This window comes from Octopus bimaculoides, chromosome 7, assembly GCF_046866305.1.
Source record: "Octopus bimaculoides isolate indiv1 chromosome 7, ASM4686630v1, whole genome shotgun sequence".
Lineage (NCBI taxonomy): Eukaryota > Metazoa > Mollusca > Cephalopoda > Octopoda > Octopodidae > Octopus > Octopus bimaculoides.
In genome coordinates this window covers 32,128,994-32,145,496 of record NC_142934.1, presented here as the reverse complement: position 1 = coordinate 32,145,496, position 16,503 = coordinate 32,128,994, and the positions used below count along the sequence as shown (strand labels likewise).

The 16,503-nt window shown below is 33.5% G+C and overlaps 1 protein-coding gene across 6 annotated transcripts in view; it reads left to right on the top strand.

The window, feature by feature from the left end:
* The window catches only part of LOC106881268 (heterogeneous nuclear ribonucleoprotein A/B), a 34,202-nt gene that overhangs the window by 7,220 nt on the left and 10,479 nt on the right, over nt 1-16,503 (top strand). The window contains exons 3-9 of one of the 6 annotated variants that reach the window (XM_089355111.1): nt 3,009-3,136; nt 6,869-7,021; nt 8,054-8,185; nt 9,485-9,539; nt 11,598-11,780; nt 14,541-14,582; nt 15,891-15,979. In XM_089355111.1, the coding sequence (XP_089211237.1) occupies nt 3,009-3,136; nt 6,869-7,021; nt 8,054-8,185; nt 9,485-9,539; nt 11,598-11,780; nt 14,541-14,582; nt 15,891-15,967 (770 nt within the window). In that variant the 3' untranslated portion in view covers nt 15,968-15,979. Of the gene's footprint in view, nt 1-3,008; nt 3,137-6,868; nt 7,022-8,053; nt 8,186-9,484; nt 9,573-11,597; nt 11,781-14,540; nt 14,583-15,890; nt 15,984-16,503 lie in introns of all 6 variants that reach the window. The other 5 variants (XM_052969579.2, XM_052969578.2, XM_052969577.2 and 2 more) reach the window with 5 other exon arrangements.

The window sequence follows — 16,503 nt, the reverse complement described above, 5'->3', positions numbered from 1 at the left end:
TGATTATGTGTGTGTGTGTATCCAAATCTGTTTGAAATGATAAAGTGTACTTAGTTATGGCGATGGTTTTTTTTTAGATGATGACAGCAGCAGGAGTATCCCTTTAAAAGGAGAGCAGTTGCAGTCAGTCACAACAATTTTTAATCGGCTTTGCCATTTAATTATTCAGCCTTAACTTTTTATCTCCCCATTACCCAAATAATTAGCTGTAATCTCGATTGCAACCCTCTCCTGCATAATTGTCGCCGTGCCTAAATCACTTATACACATGATATTCTTATTGATCCGTTATAGTTTGGCATTTACTTGCATTTATTGATGATGTGTCGTTAATAAACAAATTAGTTAATGATAACTCCAGTAATGCTTTAATTCCGTGTGTGGATTAAGACAGCTAGAAATCAGTCGCAGATTAAATGACTTAAATATTTTGTTTCTCTGGCTTGATTCACCATTAAAACTAGTGACTTCCTTCTCTAAAATAACCGGTTATCGTCGTTGATAACAAAGAAAAGCCGATTGTTATGTATATTAATTTTTAGACTGTGTAGTTATAAAAATAAATTATAATTGTAGAGGAGTTAGTTATAGTAATCTACTGCGAAAATGTTTAAATTGTAATAACTAACGATAAACAGCCGGTGCTTGTGACGCTGGACTAATTATAATCCTTCACTCCTTCCTCATCTCGAATTATTTTTTCTTTTGTCATTTTTCCTGTTTTTTCCCCTTTCAATATTTCTGTATCGTCTTTCATATCCTCATCACCTCATCGTTCATGTTCAATTAAAAATATCCAGCTAAACATTTTAAAACCGGGAAACAAACTATTCCTTTCCCCAGTCTTGTTCGAACTACGTGTCTCATTCTGGCTCACTACATCTCTCTAATCTATGATGTATTATACTCCTCTTGCCCACAAATACCAGTTTCACTTCGAGTTGTTCTATTTCCGTGACACCCATCGTAATTCTTTCTCCTCATACATTATTTACACGCACGCACACACACGTGTGTATATATATATATATATATATATATATATATATATAATACATATAAAGTGAGTATATGCATATATACGTACATATATACACACACCACGGTCAACCGTTGAACCCTCATTCATTGTTCTTCCCATCTTTCTCTTTTCTCATATAAGAAAACCATTCATCTCATTATTATTTCACTCATTAAATTTTTAAAAAATTTCGTCGAATATACTTAATAAATAAATAAAGAAAAGAGAATTCTAAGAAAATTAATAATTCTTCGTTTGCTGTGGACTGTTGTATTATCGATGTTTATCCAAATACTGGTATGCCAAATTTATAAATATAAATTATATTTATATATATATATATGTATATAAAGTGAGGTATTCACTACATGTAGAATGTCTCAAGCCGTTTATGCCGTATCTTGAGTTTCCACATACGTGCATTAAGGCTTTTCCGGGCGTCCCCACCATATATATAGCTGACAGGAGAAGCGTTAATACTCGTGTGCAGAGAAACTCTGAGAAACGGCTTGAGACAGTTCAATTTATACTTTTCAACACAGGAATACTCCTATACTTTCAATTTTCTATATTCGGTCATTGACACCGAGCATCTAACTCTCCAAATTCAGTTCAAATTAAATGTTAAAAAAAAAATCAAACGAGGTTTTTTTCTGTTTTACAAATTCTGTTTACGAAGACAAATTAGACAAATAAAGCTTTCTTCTCTTGGATTAACATTAATGTCTGGTTACTTTCGGTGATAACTCTTTCAGCATTTTTATTAGATTTCGAATTCTCCATCTCTCTCTTACTTCCTCATCGTCAGAATCAGGAGAGAGGAGCTGCAAGATGATGACAAGAATCGTCATTGTTGCCATCTTTCGTGTCAATAGTTCTGCTGCTATACGCTCTGAACAGTTGGCTACTTTTTGCACCAGTGATCTTGCCTCCTTTTATGGCGCTGTCTGTTGCACTCTCAGTGCACATCTACTTGATTCTTTCTCTTCTAAGTATATATTTCAGTTCACCCCACTTCTCTCTCTCTCTCTCTCTCTTTCTCTCTCTCTCTCTCTCTCTCTCTCTCTCTCAGGTTTTCTTACTAGATCTAAACTAACTGCCTTATTTCCTTTCTCATATCTGTTTTGTCTGCAATCTCAGATTTTTAGTTGGCGAATTTTTCCTTTTTTTCTCTAAAAATAAAAAAAAGAAAGAAAATTGTTTGGTGTGACTAAAATGTTGATTGTTTTTAAGTTTTTCTCTACAATAACTGGTGCATTCCTACATAAAAATATAAAAGCAATTTTTTTCAATTTTACTTTTTATTACTAGCAAGTGATTGCTTTATTTTGTACTCATTAAAAGTAATAATTACTTAACATTACGCCGGTGTATTTAGATGTTTAAATGCCAAGGGATTTTTGTTTTTTGTTTTTGGTAGCTAGTAAATTAAATATTTTTGTATAATAAACTATCTTTTAAATTAATATGTATATTATTTGTATGCTTAAAACACGGCGGTTTAAATTTTAAAAAATTTATTTAGCAGGTAATTTTAAGCTCTTTAATGACTTGATTTCATTAGTGGAAACATTCAATTGCTGTGTGAAAATGTTTCATGCGAAAGTTGATCTTTTTCAGCTATCCAGTAGGAAATACTAGACTTGGTCTATGGACGTGGTATGTGATTTCACTCTGGGATTTCTCCCATTTTGATTTACCTCCTTTTCCAATTGTATAATTCTCAGTTTCAGTACATGCTACAGACTAAGACTTTGGCTTTTCATACCTAATAAAAAATCATTTGCACCAAGGATAAATTAAATGCTGGTTTTTAAGTGATATCTAGAAATATATCTTCTCTCTAATCAATTTTGAGTTTTTCCAATTTAAATTCCAGTTAAGTTTCAACTTGGATAATTTAAACTAAGATTATAATTCCTCTTTCAGAGTTCAAAAACAGTACTTTATAAAGTGATTTTTCTTTTTCACCCCTGTCTCTCTTCAGAGGACTTAAGAGAATATTTCTCTAAATTTGGGGAAGTAGAACATTGTAATCTAAAAACAGACCCTGTTACAAAGAGATCCAGAGGTTTTGGCTTTGTCCTTTTCAAAGAAGAACAGACAGTAGATAAGGTAAGAATAATTTGGTAAAATGTTTCCATTTTCTCTTCAAAAGGAGTGACAGCTGTGTGATATTTGCTATTAAGGAGATGGGTGAGTGTGTGTGTGTGGAGAGGGGAAGTAGCGAACTATATGCCCTGCAATATTCTAGCTGCAGCCATCTGTTGTAAGTTCGTTCGGACCAAGATAGATAAAACTTGTACTGTGTACTTGTTTTGACTGGAGGAAACCAGAGCCTGTTCCTTAGATTTTATGACCATGTCAGAATTAAATGATAGACAGAATGCCTTGTATTTTGTTACTGGTTCAATAAAATTATTACCATCCAAATACTGATTGGTTTTAATGTCTGTTTTCAAGGCTGGCATAGATTAAACTGGTCGTCAGTCGAGTTCTTGCTATCCCATACAAACTGAGGCCCACATCTTGTATATCCCATACAAACTGAGGCCCACATCTTGTATATCCCATATTAGGCCTGATTTCTACTGCTGGTTGCCTTCTTGTCGGCAAATTTTACAGCATTTTACCTAGCACCAGTACCACCCTTCCCTTAAATGTATGGCCTTGTGCCTTGGTCTCCCTACCTATTATCCACCGTTCACTAAGTCTTCCCCCTCAACACTTGTTTTTTATTTTATTCTCTTCATCTCACTCTTACACACTCTTGCAATCTCTACCCACTCACACTTGGTTCTTTTGTACTACATCCTGCACACACTTCTGCTCATTTTGTACTTTGAGTGTTCACCCAGACACCTCTTCACTACAAATGTATGTAGCCATACTGCTCGAAACCTTTTCTTCTCTGCCATCATCTATTATAAAGCCACCTCTCTTAGGATTTTTGGTTTTGCAAGCTTCATAGTGACCTCACTAGAGTTGGTGGGATGGAAAAGGCACTAGTACACACTAAAATGGTTGCCATTAGGAAGAGCATTCAACTGTAGAAACCATGCCAAAAGAGACAGTGGAATGCAATGCAGTCCTTGGGCCTGTCAGACCCTGTCAAACTATCTAACCCATGCAGGCATGGAACATGGATTTTAAATGATGGTGATGACGTACCCATGTTAGAAGTCCTTGTGAGCTGGCTGTGTGAAAGAATGTAACAAACACATTTAATAAAAGGGCTCTAACCACATTGGAGTATTGAAATAGATTTTTAAACCTCTAAGAGCTAAAGCAGAAATAGAAAATGTATTGGATAACAGTAAAAAATAAAAAAATCACTTTCTTTGTGATTAATAGCTTTTGGATTTTTTTTTTCTATGATGGCTTACTTTTGTCATTGTGGCCATTTTCTTTTCAAGTTTGATGAATTAACACACATACAGATGCTTGTGTCTGCTATTAGCAATTTAGCTGCTAACATTAGAACATGTTACAGCAGTGGATTGGCAGAACAGTTAGTGTTAGACAAAATTCCTTTTGGTGTTGTGACTGAGGCTAACTTTGACTTTCATCTTCTTTCTGAGTTTGATAAAATGACAGTTAATGAAAACTGGCTTACATAATCATAGAAATCAATGTAAGGATATATTAATAGGTGACTGATATATAAAATACATTGTTCAGTGAAAGCCTTTTACTTTATGTTCAAAACTTTCTAGTTTTGCTTTTACTTTGAACCATCTGTAGTCTCCAGTCTAATACCAGTAATATACCGCACATTAGTTACTGATAGCTGTGAATATTGAAATGATTTCTGTATTCATGTAAATACAAACCTCCCAGATTTTTAAGACTTAAATTAGGCTTATGTATTATACATGAAAAAAAGTTATCTATTTCCCCATTATTCTCTAGGGAGTGACAATATTTAGATTGGTGATAGCTGATGTAAATTAAATATATTATTCAAGCTGAAGTGCAATAGAGTTTAAATTATGTATGGTAATATTGTGTTTTCTATGATAGCATCATGTTTTCCAAACTAGCCTGGGTTGAACAGTTTTCAACAGGATCCAATGGGCCAGGGGATTACGTCAAGCTCCAGTGTCTACTTTGGCACAGTTTCTACAGCTGGATGCCCTTCCTTATGTCATCCACCTTAACAGTGTGTATTGGATACTACATAAAGTGCTGATAGCTTAAGCTAGATGGAATTTGTGGGAGAGGGAGACTCAGGAAGAAGTGGGACAAAGTAGTAAAAACTGACCTCAGGAGATGACAAAGGACCAAGGTGATTGGCAAGTCACTGTACTCTAGAAAACTCGCCCATCTCGGCAAAAAAATGAAGTCCTAAAAGCATATTATATTATGTCTGTCTCTGCATCCAATCTGCCCTCTCAAGCCATCCCTGCAACTTTTCTTCCTAATACTCATCCTTCCATCACACTTCTAACCACAGCACTATTTGCTCAGCTACTGTTATTATGGGAGCAGAACTGCACATATTTCATTTCTCATTTGTACTTACTACTAGTTATCTCTCTATTTGGAAAGGCTTCCCTTGTCAGCCACTCCTCATTGTTAGTCTCTCCCCTTACCACTTTATTTTCCCTTGACAAACCCTGAACGCTTTCATATCTGTCTTAGATGTATTTCCCCACCTCCTTTCTCATTATATCCATTCCTATGTACTTTTGACCTCTGTACATCCCCCTTCTCTCATGCACTTCACATCTCACCCCACTGTTCTGCCACTGTTTATCCTCTGCTCCTCCCTACAACTTATGTTCACCACTCACTGCATTCATCCCTATCCCTCATCTCTAACCATCTGTCAGTCTCCTTTCACACTGTTGCAAACTTAACTGCCCACTCTTCCTGATCTCACCCTATACTTTTATGTGCTTGCTGTCTGTTTCTCTGTTTCAAACTGGAGTAGCCTTGTATCTTTTCAACACCAAGAGACCTTATCCATCTATCATACTTTAACCTCTCAACACCTGACACAAAGCTACCTTGCAATATTACATCCACACTCAGTCGAGTTAGGTAAACTCACTAGTGCTGGTGCTACAAAAAAAAAAAAATCACTTTACAGTACTCTCTGTAAAATGATTGGCATTAAGAAGGGTATCTAGCTGTAGTGACCATGTTAAAACAGGTATTGGAACTCAATGTAGTTCTCTGGCTCATTGGACCATGTCAAACTGTCCAACCCATGCCAGCATGTAGGAAGGACATTAAATGTTGATGATCATGTCAAGTGATAAATACTTTAGTCCCTGGTGACAACATGACCACCTGTGCTTCCTTGTGCAAATAATAGCAAAATTTTGTGATCAAAATCAAATTGATTTCCAGTGTTCAATTTATAGCCTGTGTTCTTTTATGACCTACGCCAGTGAAGTTTGAAGGTCACTTTTGTAATTGATTCGTATTTCGTTTAGAATTTGTGTACTTCTGTGTCTTATATAGCAATTACACTAAATCTGACTAGACTTTTTTTTCTATATATTATAATAAAGAAACGTCAGTGTATATCCTACATGAAATTCTTTCTGAGATTTTATTACCCTTTTAGTAAACAGAACAAAAATTTTATGTTTTGTTGTAATTTATCAAATAATACGAAATTACAGGAGGCTTAACTATAAGAATTAGTAAGTTGCATTCAGAAAATGAGTGATTATTGGGAAGTTCTTTATGGTAGGAATAAAGGCAATGTTTGATCAAACTGTTAGTCATTCATTAGCTGCTATGTTCTGAAATTCATGAAGTGTTTGTTCCTCTTGTCATTTGAAGTGAATGCCTTGCTACCTTATATAATGGTAAATTAACATCAACTTTCAGGCTTTGGTGGAAAAAGAGCACAAACTTCACGGTAGGAACATTGATCCCAAGCGAGCAAATCCACGAGAACCGATTAGGAAAGTCTTCGTCAGAAACCTCGATCAGAACTTGACAGAAAATGAAATTCGTGAATATTTTGGTAAATTTGGAAAGGTTTGTTTGTCAGTTTTACTTGATTAATTTATTATTTTGAAAATGGTTTGTACTGTAAGATTTGAAGTAAAGAGTATTTGCATAAGTGTCTTGTAAGAGCAGTAACTAGTATTTTAGATATAAATAGGGAAAAATAAAACTATAGAAGATTAAATTTATATTTCTGTTAAGCTACATTGTTTGCTTCAGTTAATTTTGAAAATAATAAAAGATTTAAATTAATTTTTTATTAGCTGGTGGTTGGATCTGAGATTAAGAATAAATTTCCTTGGTAAGTTTTCAGTAACCGTAAAAGAGAAAGTTTGTATCATAGAATCTGGGGTGGTCTCAGGTAGGTTGGTATCAAAAGGGGTAATGTTCAAATATATGGAATCTTGCCTGGTTCCTTTCAACAGTTGTTAGACTGAGCTATATTGAAATGGTAGTAGATTTTAGTTTGCATTTTTTAACTGTGAGCTTAAAATCAGGTTTACAGCATTAATATGTTTGGTGTTGATGTATTGATATACTTAAAATATTGAGAAAAATTAACTGAAGAATTATTGATCTTGCAATTTTTTGGAATTTTTATGGAGGAGAGTTTTTAGTTTCATGATATGCAGTATTTTCAAAGACAGCTTTCATTTGTGTCTTCTTATATAATTACTTCATTGCTTGACAAATTAGAAAATTTAATAGAATTGTTAGTGATTTGCTCTTCAACCATTACACTTCAACTATGGTTGTAATATTTTGTTCTGACCTTATACTTTACTCTCTACAATCTCAACATAAATATTCATTGAGCTTCATTGAGTTCCGTCTCCTTTCTAGGTCAGGCAGATCATCTGGCTACTTTCTTAGATTAATAAACATTAGCTAACTAAACAGATAAGCTAGTTAGATTTTGATTTAACAGAATTGAATAGGGTGTGTGTAGATTAGAGCTAATATAGATTTCATATCACTTAATTCTTAGAATCTTTGTTTTTTTTTCTTTCCAAAAACTAAGACACTTGGAGAAATTTTAGATAATTTTTTTTTTATTTTCAGATAGTCAAACTGGAATTACCATATGACAAAATGAGAAATCAGCGACGTAATTATTGTTTCATAGAATTTGAATCTGAGGATGCAGTTGATAAAATCTGTGAAAATGCAGGTCATCAGATCGGTTCCAGAGAGGTAAGGACTCTAAATGTTCTGCTACTTTAAAACCCTTTTTTTAATTACTTTAACTTAAGCTTTAAAAAGTACTTTTATCCATTAATTAAACTTTATTTTATTCTAAAATAAAGTCTAGTTATTGTAATAAGTTGGGTACTTTCCAATTTTTCTTATTCCAGGTAATGCTGTAAACTCATCATTTTAACTTGTTAATCGTTGCATCCTAATTAATGGAACATTTAAGTGGTAACAGCAGCGTTCCATATACTACCAACTTTATTTGCATCCATCCTCTAGGAATGATTGAGGCTTACTTCTACTTCCCTGACTAGAAGATAGATTTTCTTAAAATCCATTATATCTAAACAGTAAAGGGCTTCAAGGTTAATACTACGTAAGTTATCCCTAGCTGGTATAAGTGCCATATTGATGTCTACTACGAAGGTTATAGCTGGTTTGTGCTGATTGCATTACCAATGATTACTCCTTTTGTTCCACTTCCAGCTGCGGGGGCGCTAGTTCATGTGAATATACTGGACAAAGGAGACCCTGAATACTACTCTCGAGTTGTGGTGGTGGTCAGTACTTCGAGATACCGCAGCCACATGTGACTACACCTACTACTAGGCCTATGCAATGGTTAGAAGTTGTTAAACCAAATAATATTCTGCACTAACTGTTAATTGCCTTCTTATAGGTGACATTGTTTAAAAAAAATCTATCTTAGTAAAGTCTTAGTTAATGCTATAATAAATTTATTTACAGTTTCATTTAGAAATCGTAACGACAATCAAGCTTGTCAGTAAGAGGATATCAACTGTTAAATTGTAAGTCTCGCTGTAGTAAGTCTACTGACACAAGTTGGTAGTTTTGTTTTGACTTTTTTTTTTCTAAAGATGCTTTCCTCTTCCATTTCTCATTATTTTCATTAAAGTAGTTTCTCCCATCCCACATTTTATTTTATATATATATATATATATATATATATATATATATATATATATATATATATATATATATATATATATATATATATATATGTATATATATTTATATTCTCTTACTACATTTTTCCCATTTCTACTCTAGTGAATAATAACATTATGGGTAAAGTACTAAGTCTTTGGGGCCCTACAAGCTGGCAGATGGTAGTCTGTGGCAGTCATTTTCATTGGTTTAATTCTTTTTCATTAAGCTATTTAAGGTTAAAGATCAATTTAAAAAAAAGAAATGTCAATGACTGCCATTAGATTAAAATTCAATCACTTATTGATGATTTTGATTTGAACTGATGGTGGCATATTATCAATTTTGTAGGCCCAAGTGAAGAAAGCAACTCCAGTTGCAAACCAGAGAGGAAGAGGCCGAGGAGGTATGAACTATGGCTTTGGTGATCTAACAGAAGGCATGTGCTTTGGAGATGTTTTAATACTATTGTTAAATGAAAACTGCAAAAAGCAACAGCTGTTGCAGTTGATTTGAAAAATGTTTTAGTGTGGTTTTAGAACAATGTTTATTAACTGAGGTCAAATTTACTTGTTGAAAATGTAGTTTGAGTTTTAATAATAAGAATAAATTTGGCTTTACTATCATGTGTATTCTTTATAACAAATAGTATGTATATTGACTGGTTCTTAATATTTTTTTCTGACATGTCATGTAATAGTGAAAAAATGTGTTGATTATAGGTTTCCAGTGGACCAACATTCACTGTGTTTACCACATCAAATAACTTTTGTTTTGTGCTAAAAGCATTTACTATAGGTTGTATATCATGTCTGTATTAACCTCATAAGGTTAGTAACATAAAACCCATTGATGATGTTTATAATGTATATGTACATTGTTTCATCATAGCACTACCAAACTTTCTGGTTATAAAATGCTCTTGTGCCTTATCTGTGATATCTATTATTGATGACAAAATGATTGGAGACAATAAGACTGATTTGTTCGTAGACCTAACACTAATGATACATGAAGTGGAAATCCTATTGATTCTTAATCTCATTTCCTACAACACAGTATCTAATGTATTGCCATACTTTGTGGACAATTTGTTCTTTACTGTTAGATTTACAGGTGGCTATACGAAATCTGAAGAGTAATTGAGGACCAGTGGTTATAAAATTTTTCCTGACAGATGTAAATATTTGTATATGGCCAAATCTGATATGTTTAACTATGGCTAATGATTTCCTGTGCTGACTACCAAAGAACTAACCAACTGAACATCTATTTCATTAAGAATGAAATAACCAACCCATATCTGTATTGTTGCCTATGATTTAAAAATTACAACTGTGATGTTCCTCTTGTAGCTTAAGATTTGATAAATATTTATTCAGACTCTCCTATTGCATCCCTGTGAAGAGAACATCGATGCTTTTATAGAAATATAATATATTGTCATTTTGATTATTTCTTTTCAATTATAATGGCCTGGCTCTCTGCTGTTTACAAGTGTTCCAGCTGATTCAATCAACTGAACAGTTTTCTCATGAAATTAACGTGCAAGTAGTGGAGCACTCCACAGATGTGTACCCTTAATGTAGTTACTGGGAGATTCAGCGTGACACAGCATGTGACAAGGCTAGCCCACTGAATTACATGTACATCTCATTTTTGCCAGCTGAATGAATTGGCACAACGTGTCTTGTTCAAGGACTCAATGCGCCTCTTGGAATCAAACTTAGGACCATGTGATCGTGAGCCAAACACCCTATATAAGTATTAGAATAGTGTTTCTTTTAACCCTCAAAGTCGTTTGTAATTTCATTTTCTCATTATCTCACTTGAATGTTAACTTGTACCAGTTTCACTTTAATAATCCATTAGACTACCTGCTTTCTGTTTACCTTGTTGATGAATGATCTACAAAGTGTGACTTAAGATACCTTTTCAAGTTAAATACAAAGCCTAGCTATGTTCTCAATATCTGGTATCTTTATTTTCACAATTAGGTGGGCTCTGAGTTGACTGTCCAGTTCAGAAACAAAATAAAATATTTAGAGCAGAGTAGTTGAACTGATACAATAGCTAACTCCTTATGAAACTGACACACACACACACACACACACACACACACACACACACACACACACACACACACACACACACACACACATAACTGAATTCTGCAGTGTCCATCTACTAGATTCTAATTCAAGGGCATTGGTCAATCTAGGTCTACAGTAGAAAGTGCTAGTAAAATGAAATTAATTGCAGGCTGGTGTTACATTGTCTGGCTGTTTTGCTTAGCAATTACCTAAAGTTGATAAGATGACATTAATGTAACAATTCGATTTAAAATCCACTAGACCTCTACAACAGTGATGTTAAAGTAGCAATTTGACTTGTCACCTTATTCTGTACTTCATATATGATTGGTGTTGTTAGTCAATGTTATGGTTTAATGTCTGTTTCCTAGGTGGCTGGAACCAAGGTGGTTGGAACCAAGGCTACAATCAGGGCTACAACAACTATTACAACCAAGGCTACTGTGGTTATGGTGGTTACGGCGGCTATGGTGGTTATGACTACAGTTATAATTATAACCAGGGTGCTTACGGTGGATGGGGAGACTATGGGCAAAACTATGGATATGGATATGGTAAGTAAACATTTATTATTTCATGAAGTTGTACTGGATTTGTAGTTAGAAGTATATATGATAAAATTTAGAATTGGAAAAAGAAACCAACAGAAATTGACTTGTAACTGAAAAGTTACATTAACTAGCAGTCACACTGCTCCCTGGGTGGTTTTCTGCTACTTTATTTCAGGATTGCTTGTACAAAACTTTGATGTGCATATCTGCCAGTACACACATACACGTTTTATTTTTGCATATATCAGACATCAATGATCAATGTAGTTCTCTGAGATTTAGAGAAAAAGATGGAAATTTATATAATAATTGATTCCATTGGAACATTGTATGTTCAACGATGTGAATTAGATGGTTTGTCATTTTTGTTAGTATGCAGATCAATATTGAAATCTTATAAAGCTTCTGTTTCAATAGCTGCTCTAAAACTACATATATTCTGTATTGTATTGGTGCAAGTAATTTTTTATGGCTTTCAAAATCTCACCACTTAAATTTGTATGCCACAGACTATTCTGAAGTTCATTGAACAAATTTTGGATGGGTGTTGTCATGTGACAAACTTTTCCCTGCAGCTCAGCTCTAGGGCTTTCCTGAGGTCTGATTTCTCTGCAACACAGAAAAACCAATATGAGCACATTGGTATGTGAACATATCAAAGTGCCTAAGAATACTTGGTTAAGGAGAATGCAGTTTGTCCAGTTTTGCCTTCTCTTCAAAGCAACATTGATTTCAAATCAGCCAAGCTTTGTAATGTTAGCAAACATTGTCTAAGAAATCCTCTGTATTACATTGGTGCTTGACAGACAGGACAGTCTGTTCCTGAAAGTCATTGAAATTGGTTCCTAGTTTAAAATTTTTCTGATTCAGTTTAGTCTCTCAGCATCTTGTTTATTTGAACTGCTGTTACTGTTTATATCTCACATCTATTTGTCTGCTTATCCTGTCAGTTTAATGATTATCAACCGGTACCAGAATATTTGCTGCCTGTGAAAGCTGGCTCAGTGTATTGTTGTGAAGTAGATTATTCTCTTGAAATACCCTAGTCAGTCTGCTTTTAGTAAAAGTTACACACCCATTACTGATTAATAATCAGCTTTTTTTTTATCTAGTATAGATGACAAGAAAAAAAAAATAGCCAAATTATAAGAAAACTAGAAATGTGTTTGGTGTTAAATGAACAAACTTATTTATATCAAACTAATTTGTTTATATAATTAACCTTAGTTCATTGTCCCATTTTGAATCACTCATTTGGAAGTTTACTTGTAGATGCATTAGTTTACAAATATGAGGATGTTAAGTATATCACCATTGTATTTGGGTGAGTGCTATAGTAAAGTGTATCAAGTGAATCTGAGATGCCAGTTGTATTTAAGCTGTGTACTGTTGCCTTTAAGATATTACATCACCAATATTTGCCTCACTTTCTGAAATCATTAGGGCCCTCTATTGATGGGTTTTGGTGTTGAAAGATTTAGTACTCAGCTTAATTGCTATTGCTGTTTTAATGCAATGAAGATTTTTTTCAGCTACATCATTGTAGTGTATCCTTATATGAAGATTAGTCAGAGAGAGAAAGTACCTAGACCATGTGACAAATAACTTGTGCTGAGAAATATATTTAGAATGTTATCACGTTGGTTCTAATATTACTGGTGTTTAATTTAAGATGGTGGATTTAGATTTAACCTTTAAATCAAGACTTGATATTGATAGTGTTCAAATATATTATAAATTTACTATTTTAAATCATCTACATTGTTAGGATCTGGTAATTGTTTTGTTTAATCCTTTAGACACTAACCCACCTGAGACTGTCTCTTGTTCTATAATACAAGTTTCCTATTTGATCTAAATTAAACCTGCCATCAAAATTCTATGTTGGTTTATTTTCCAAATACCAGCTTTATTAATGACATGGTTATTTTAATAGCTTCTTCATTTCATTCCAAGTTTATTGAAACAAAGGCTGTAAATCTTAATCAAAATGTGGAAATTAAAGTTTAGGTGTTCTACTTTCTGTTAGTTTCACTGTATTTTGACAATAGTTGGTGAAAACCATTCATTAACAGAACACTTTTTTTAGATGTGAATATGAAAACTGTTTACTCATAATAGTTTAGTAATGTATTCTGACTATTGTATAGAGTTGTGCCTGTGTTTTGGCATCATGTGATTGTTGTAAATGACATCACCATCATACAATTGCTGTTTGTTTCCAGTCTTCTGTGAAAAACCTGTTTGGCTGCGGGGCAATATTACCTTGCTTAGACAGGTGAGGTTTGGTAACAAGGACATCTCACTATAGCATTTGTCAGAATTTGTCTCAACAAATTCTGTCTGATGCATGCATGCAAGCATGGAAAGTGGACATTGACTGATGGTATAATATTTTGGGCTGTTAACCTTTTGTTACCATATTTCTGTTGGAATACTTAACTTTTGTTTCAATTATTTTTGAAAATAAAGAATCTAGTAAAATAACTTTGTCATTATTAAACTGGTGTTTGGAACCTAAATTGAATTTAGATCGCTTTTAAAATGTAATGTACATCATAGAAATGGGCTGTCCTATGTGGATTGGTGTCAAAAAGGTAACTACAAACTTTATCATGTTACTTACAGCATCTTTTAACTCCCAGATGTGTTTTGGCTATTCGACATCCTTCTGCTCTATTGTGGTTGTAGATTTCCCACATACCTCTCTGTTGTTAATCTTAATTTCTACATATACATTACATGATCTTTCAATAATTCCAGGATATGATTATGGTAGTTGGAGTGGCTATGGACAAGATCAGGGTAAGTAATGTGACATTTTTTCCTTTTAAATTATTTCCTTTATTTAATTTTTTTTTTTCTTACATTTGAAACTTCGTCCTTCTGCATGCTAACGTTTAATGAAATGGTGAGCATTTGCACCAATCTTTCCCTCAGCATAATGTGATCTAGAAGATTTCTGTAACCCAAGCTTTATTTATTTTCTGAAACTGACTGGCTTTTTTAACACTTTTTAAAATTTTCTTTTTTTCTTTTCCTTTTTAAATTATCACTTCTTCAGCTTGAATACTAATGTTGCTGCATGTCTCTTTACTAGCGAACTTCCTAGCTGGCTGCTTTTCATACAGCCTAGTTGGTTTAGGGTGGGGATAATTTAAAAGGAAGTTTCACTTTTAACCAACCTAAAAAACTAGTGATTAGATATTTTAATTTTGAGAAGTATAAATTTTCTCTTTTGTTAAAACAGTTAATTCAATGAAATACAAAAAATTTTTTTTTTTTATCTTTAAATATCTAAGTTGTAGATATTTCTAAAATGTTTTCTTCAAAAATATATTCTAGATATATGGCACATGCTTTCCATCTAGTTTTCCTTTTTGTAGATTTAGAGGCTTGGAACTATCCCTTTATTATTATTATTATTATTAAAAAATTTTTTTTTAGCTGTTTTATCACTTCAACTATAGTCTTGCATGCCAGTAGATTCCCCCTACATTGTTGCTACTGCCGTATGAGGGCTGTTCCAGTAATTTGCTCATGATTTTGGAAGGCAGCTTTGTCATCTTCAGCTTATTGGCTTTGCTATAAAGTTTTACATTTGACTGCAAAGAAAAAAAGGAAGAAAAAAAAAACCAAAACAGGGTTAAAAATACCATTAAAAAAAAGTACTTAAAGAAAAATCAGTTTTATAGAAATTTACTATTGCAAACTAACTTGATGTCCAGGCCTTCCAATCCATGTTCTCAGTAGGAACAGCCCTTTGTTATTTTCTCTCTTAGATAATCCCTGTTAATTAGGAACAGTTAAATTATAGTTTTCAGGCCCCAACCCCCTGTGAATTTCACTTGTTATTTTGTGTATTTGTGACAATGCTACCGTTCCTCTTTCTTCACTTGTGTTAAACAGAAGCAGTCATGATGCTCTAATGGAGTGTGAATCCTCACCTCTGTACTTCTCATATCTGACGATACTGTTTTGAGCAGACTTGCCACAAGTGTTGCCATCCCATCAGTTGGCATTGTTGTTGTGCTGGCAGAAAAGTGCTGTTCTGTATTGTTTACAGCATAACTTTAATAACAATCTTGATCTCCATGTCGCCTTTTTTGGTAGGTCAACAAGCCGGCGGCTATTCTGGCAAAGCTGCAAAGAGTAGAGGACATTCTGGCTATCACCCTTACAGTCGCTGATTCCTTTCAAGTGTAGGTGTGTATCCCATTCATTCGTTCCTTAATTTACTATATTTTATCGATGCCTTGAGGGCTATTCCAGAATGATACTGGTGAAAGAAGTTGCTGGGACGTCCTAATTTTTTTTTTACACCCTGCTCTATTTTTTTAACACTTCTATATTCTTGAAGATTTTTTTTCTCTATTTCCTTTTTTATTCCCTTTGGTCAAACATGATTTTATGTATATATATGTATGTATGTATGTGTGTGTATATGTATATATACATATATATATATATATATGTGAGGGATCGTTGCTAGGGGTATTGAAACAATTGATGTGATTCATAAATTCTCATATATTCCATATTCCGTCTTTCATTTGGCATATTCATGTATATATATATATGTATATATACATATATACACACGCACACACACACACACACACACATATATATATATATACATGTATTTATTTATATCTATATACATGTATTTATTTATATCTATATACATGTATTTATTTATATCTATATACATGTATTTATATAT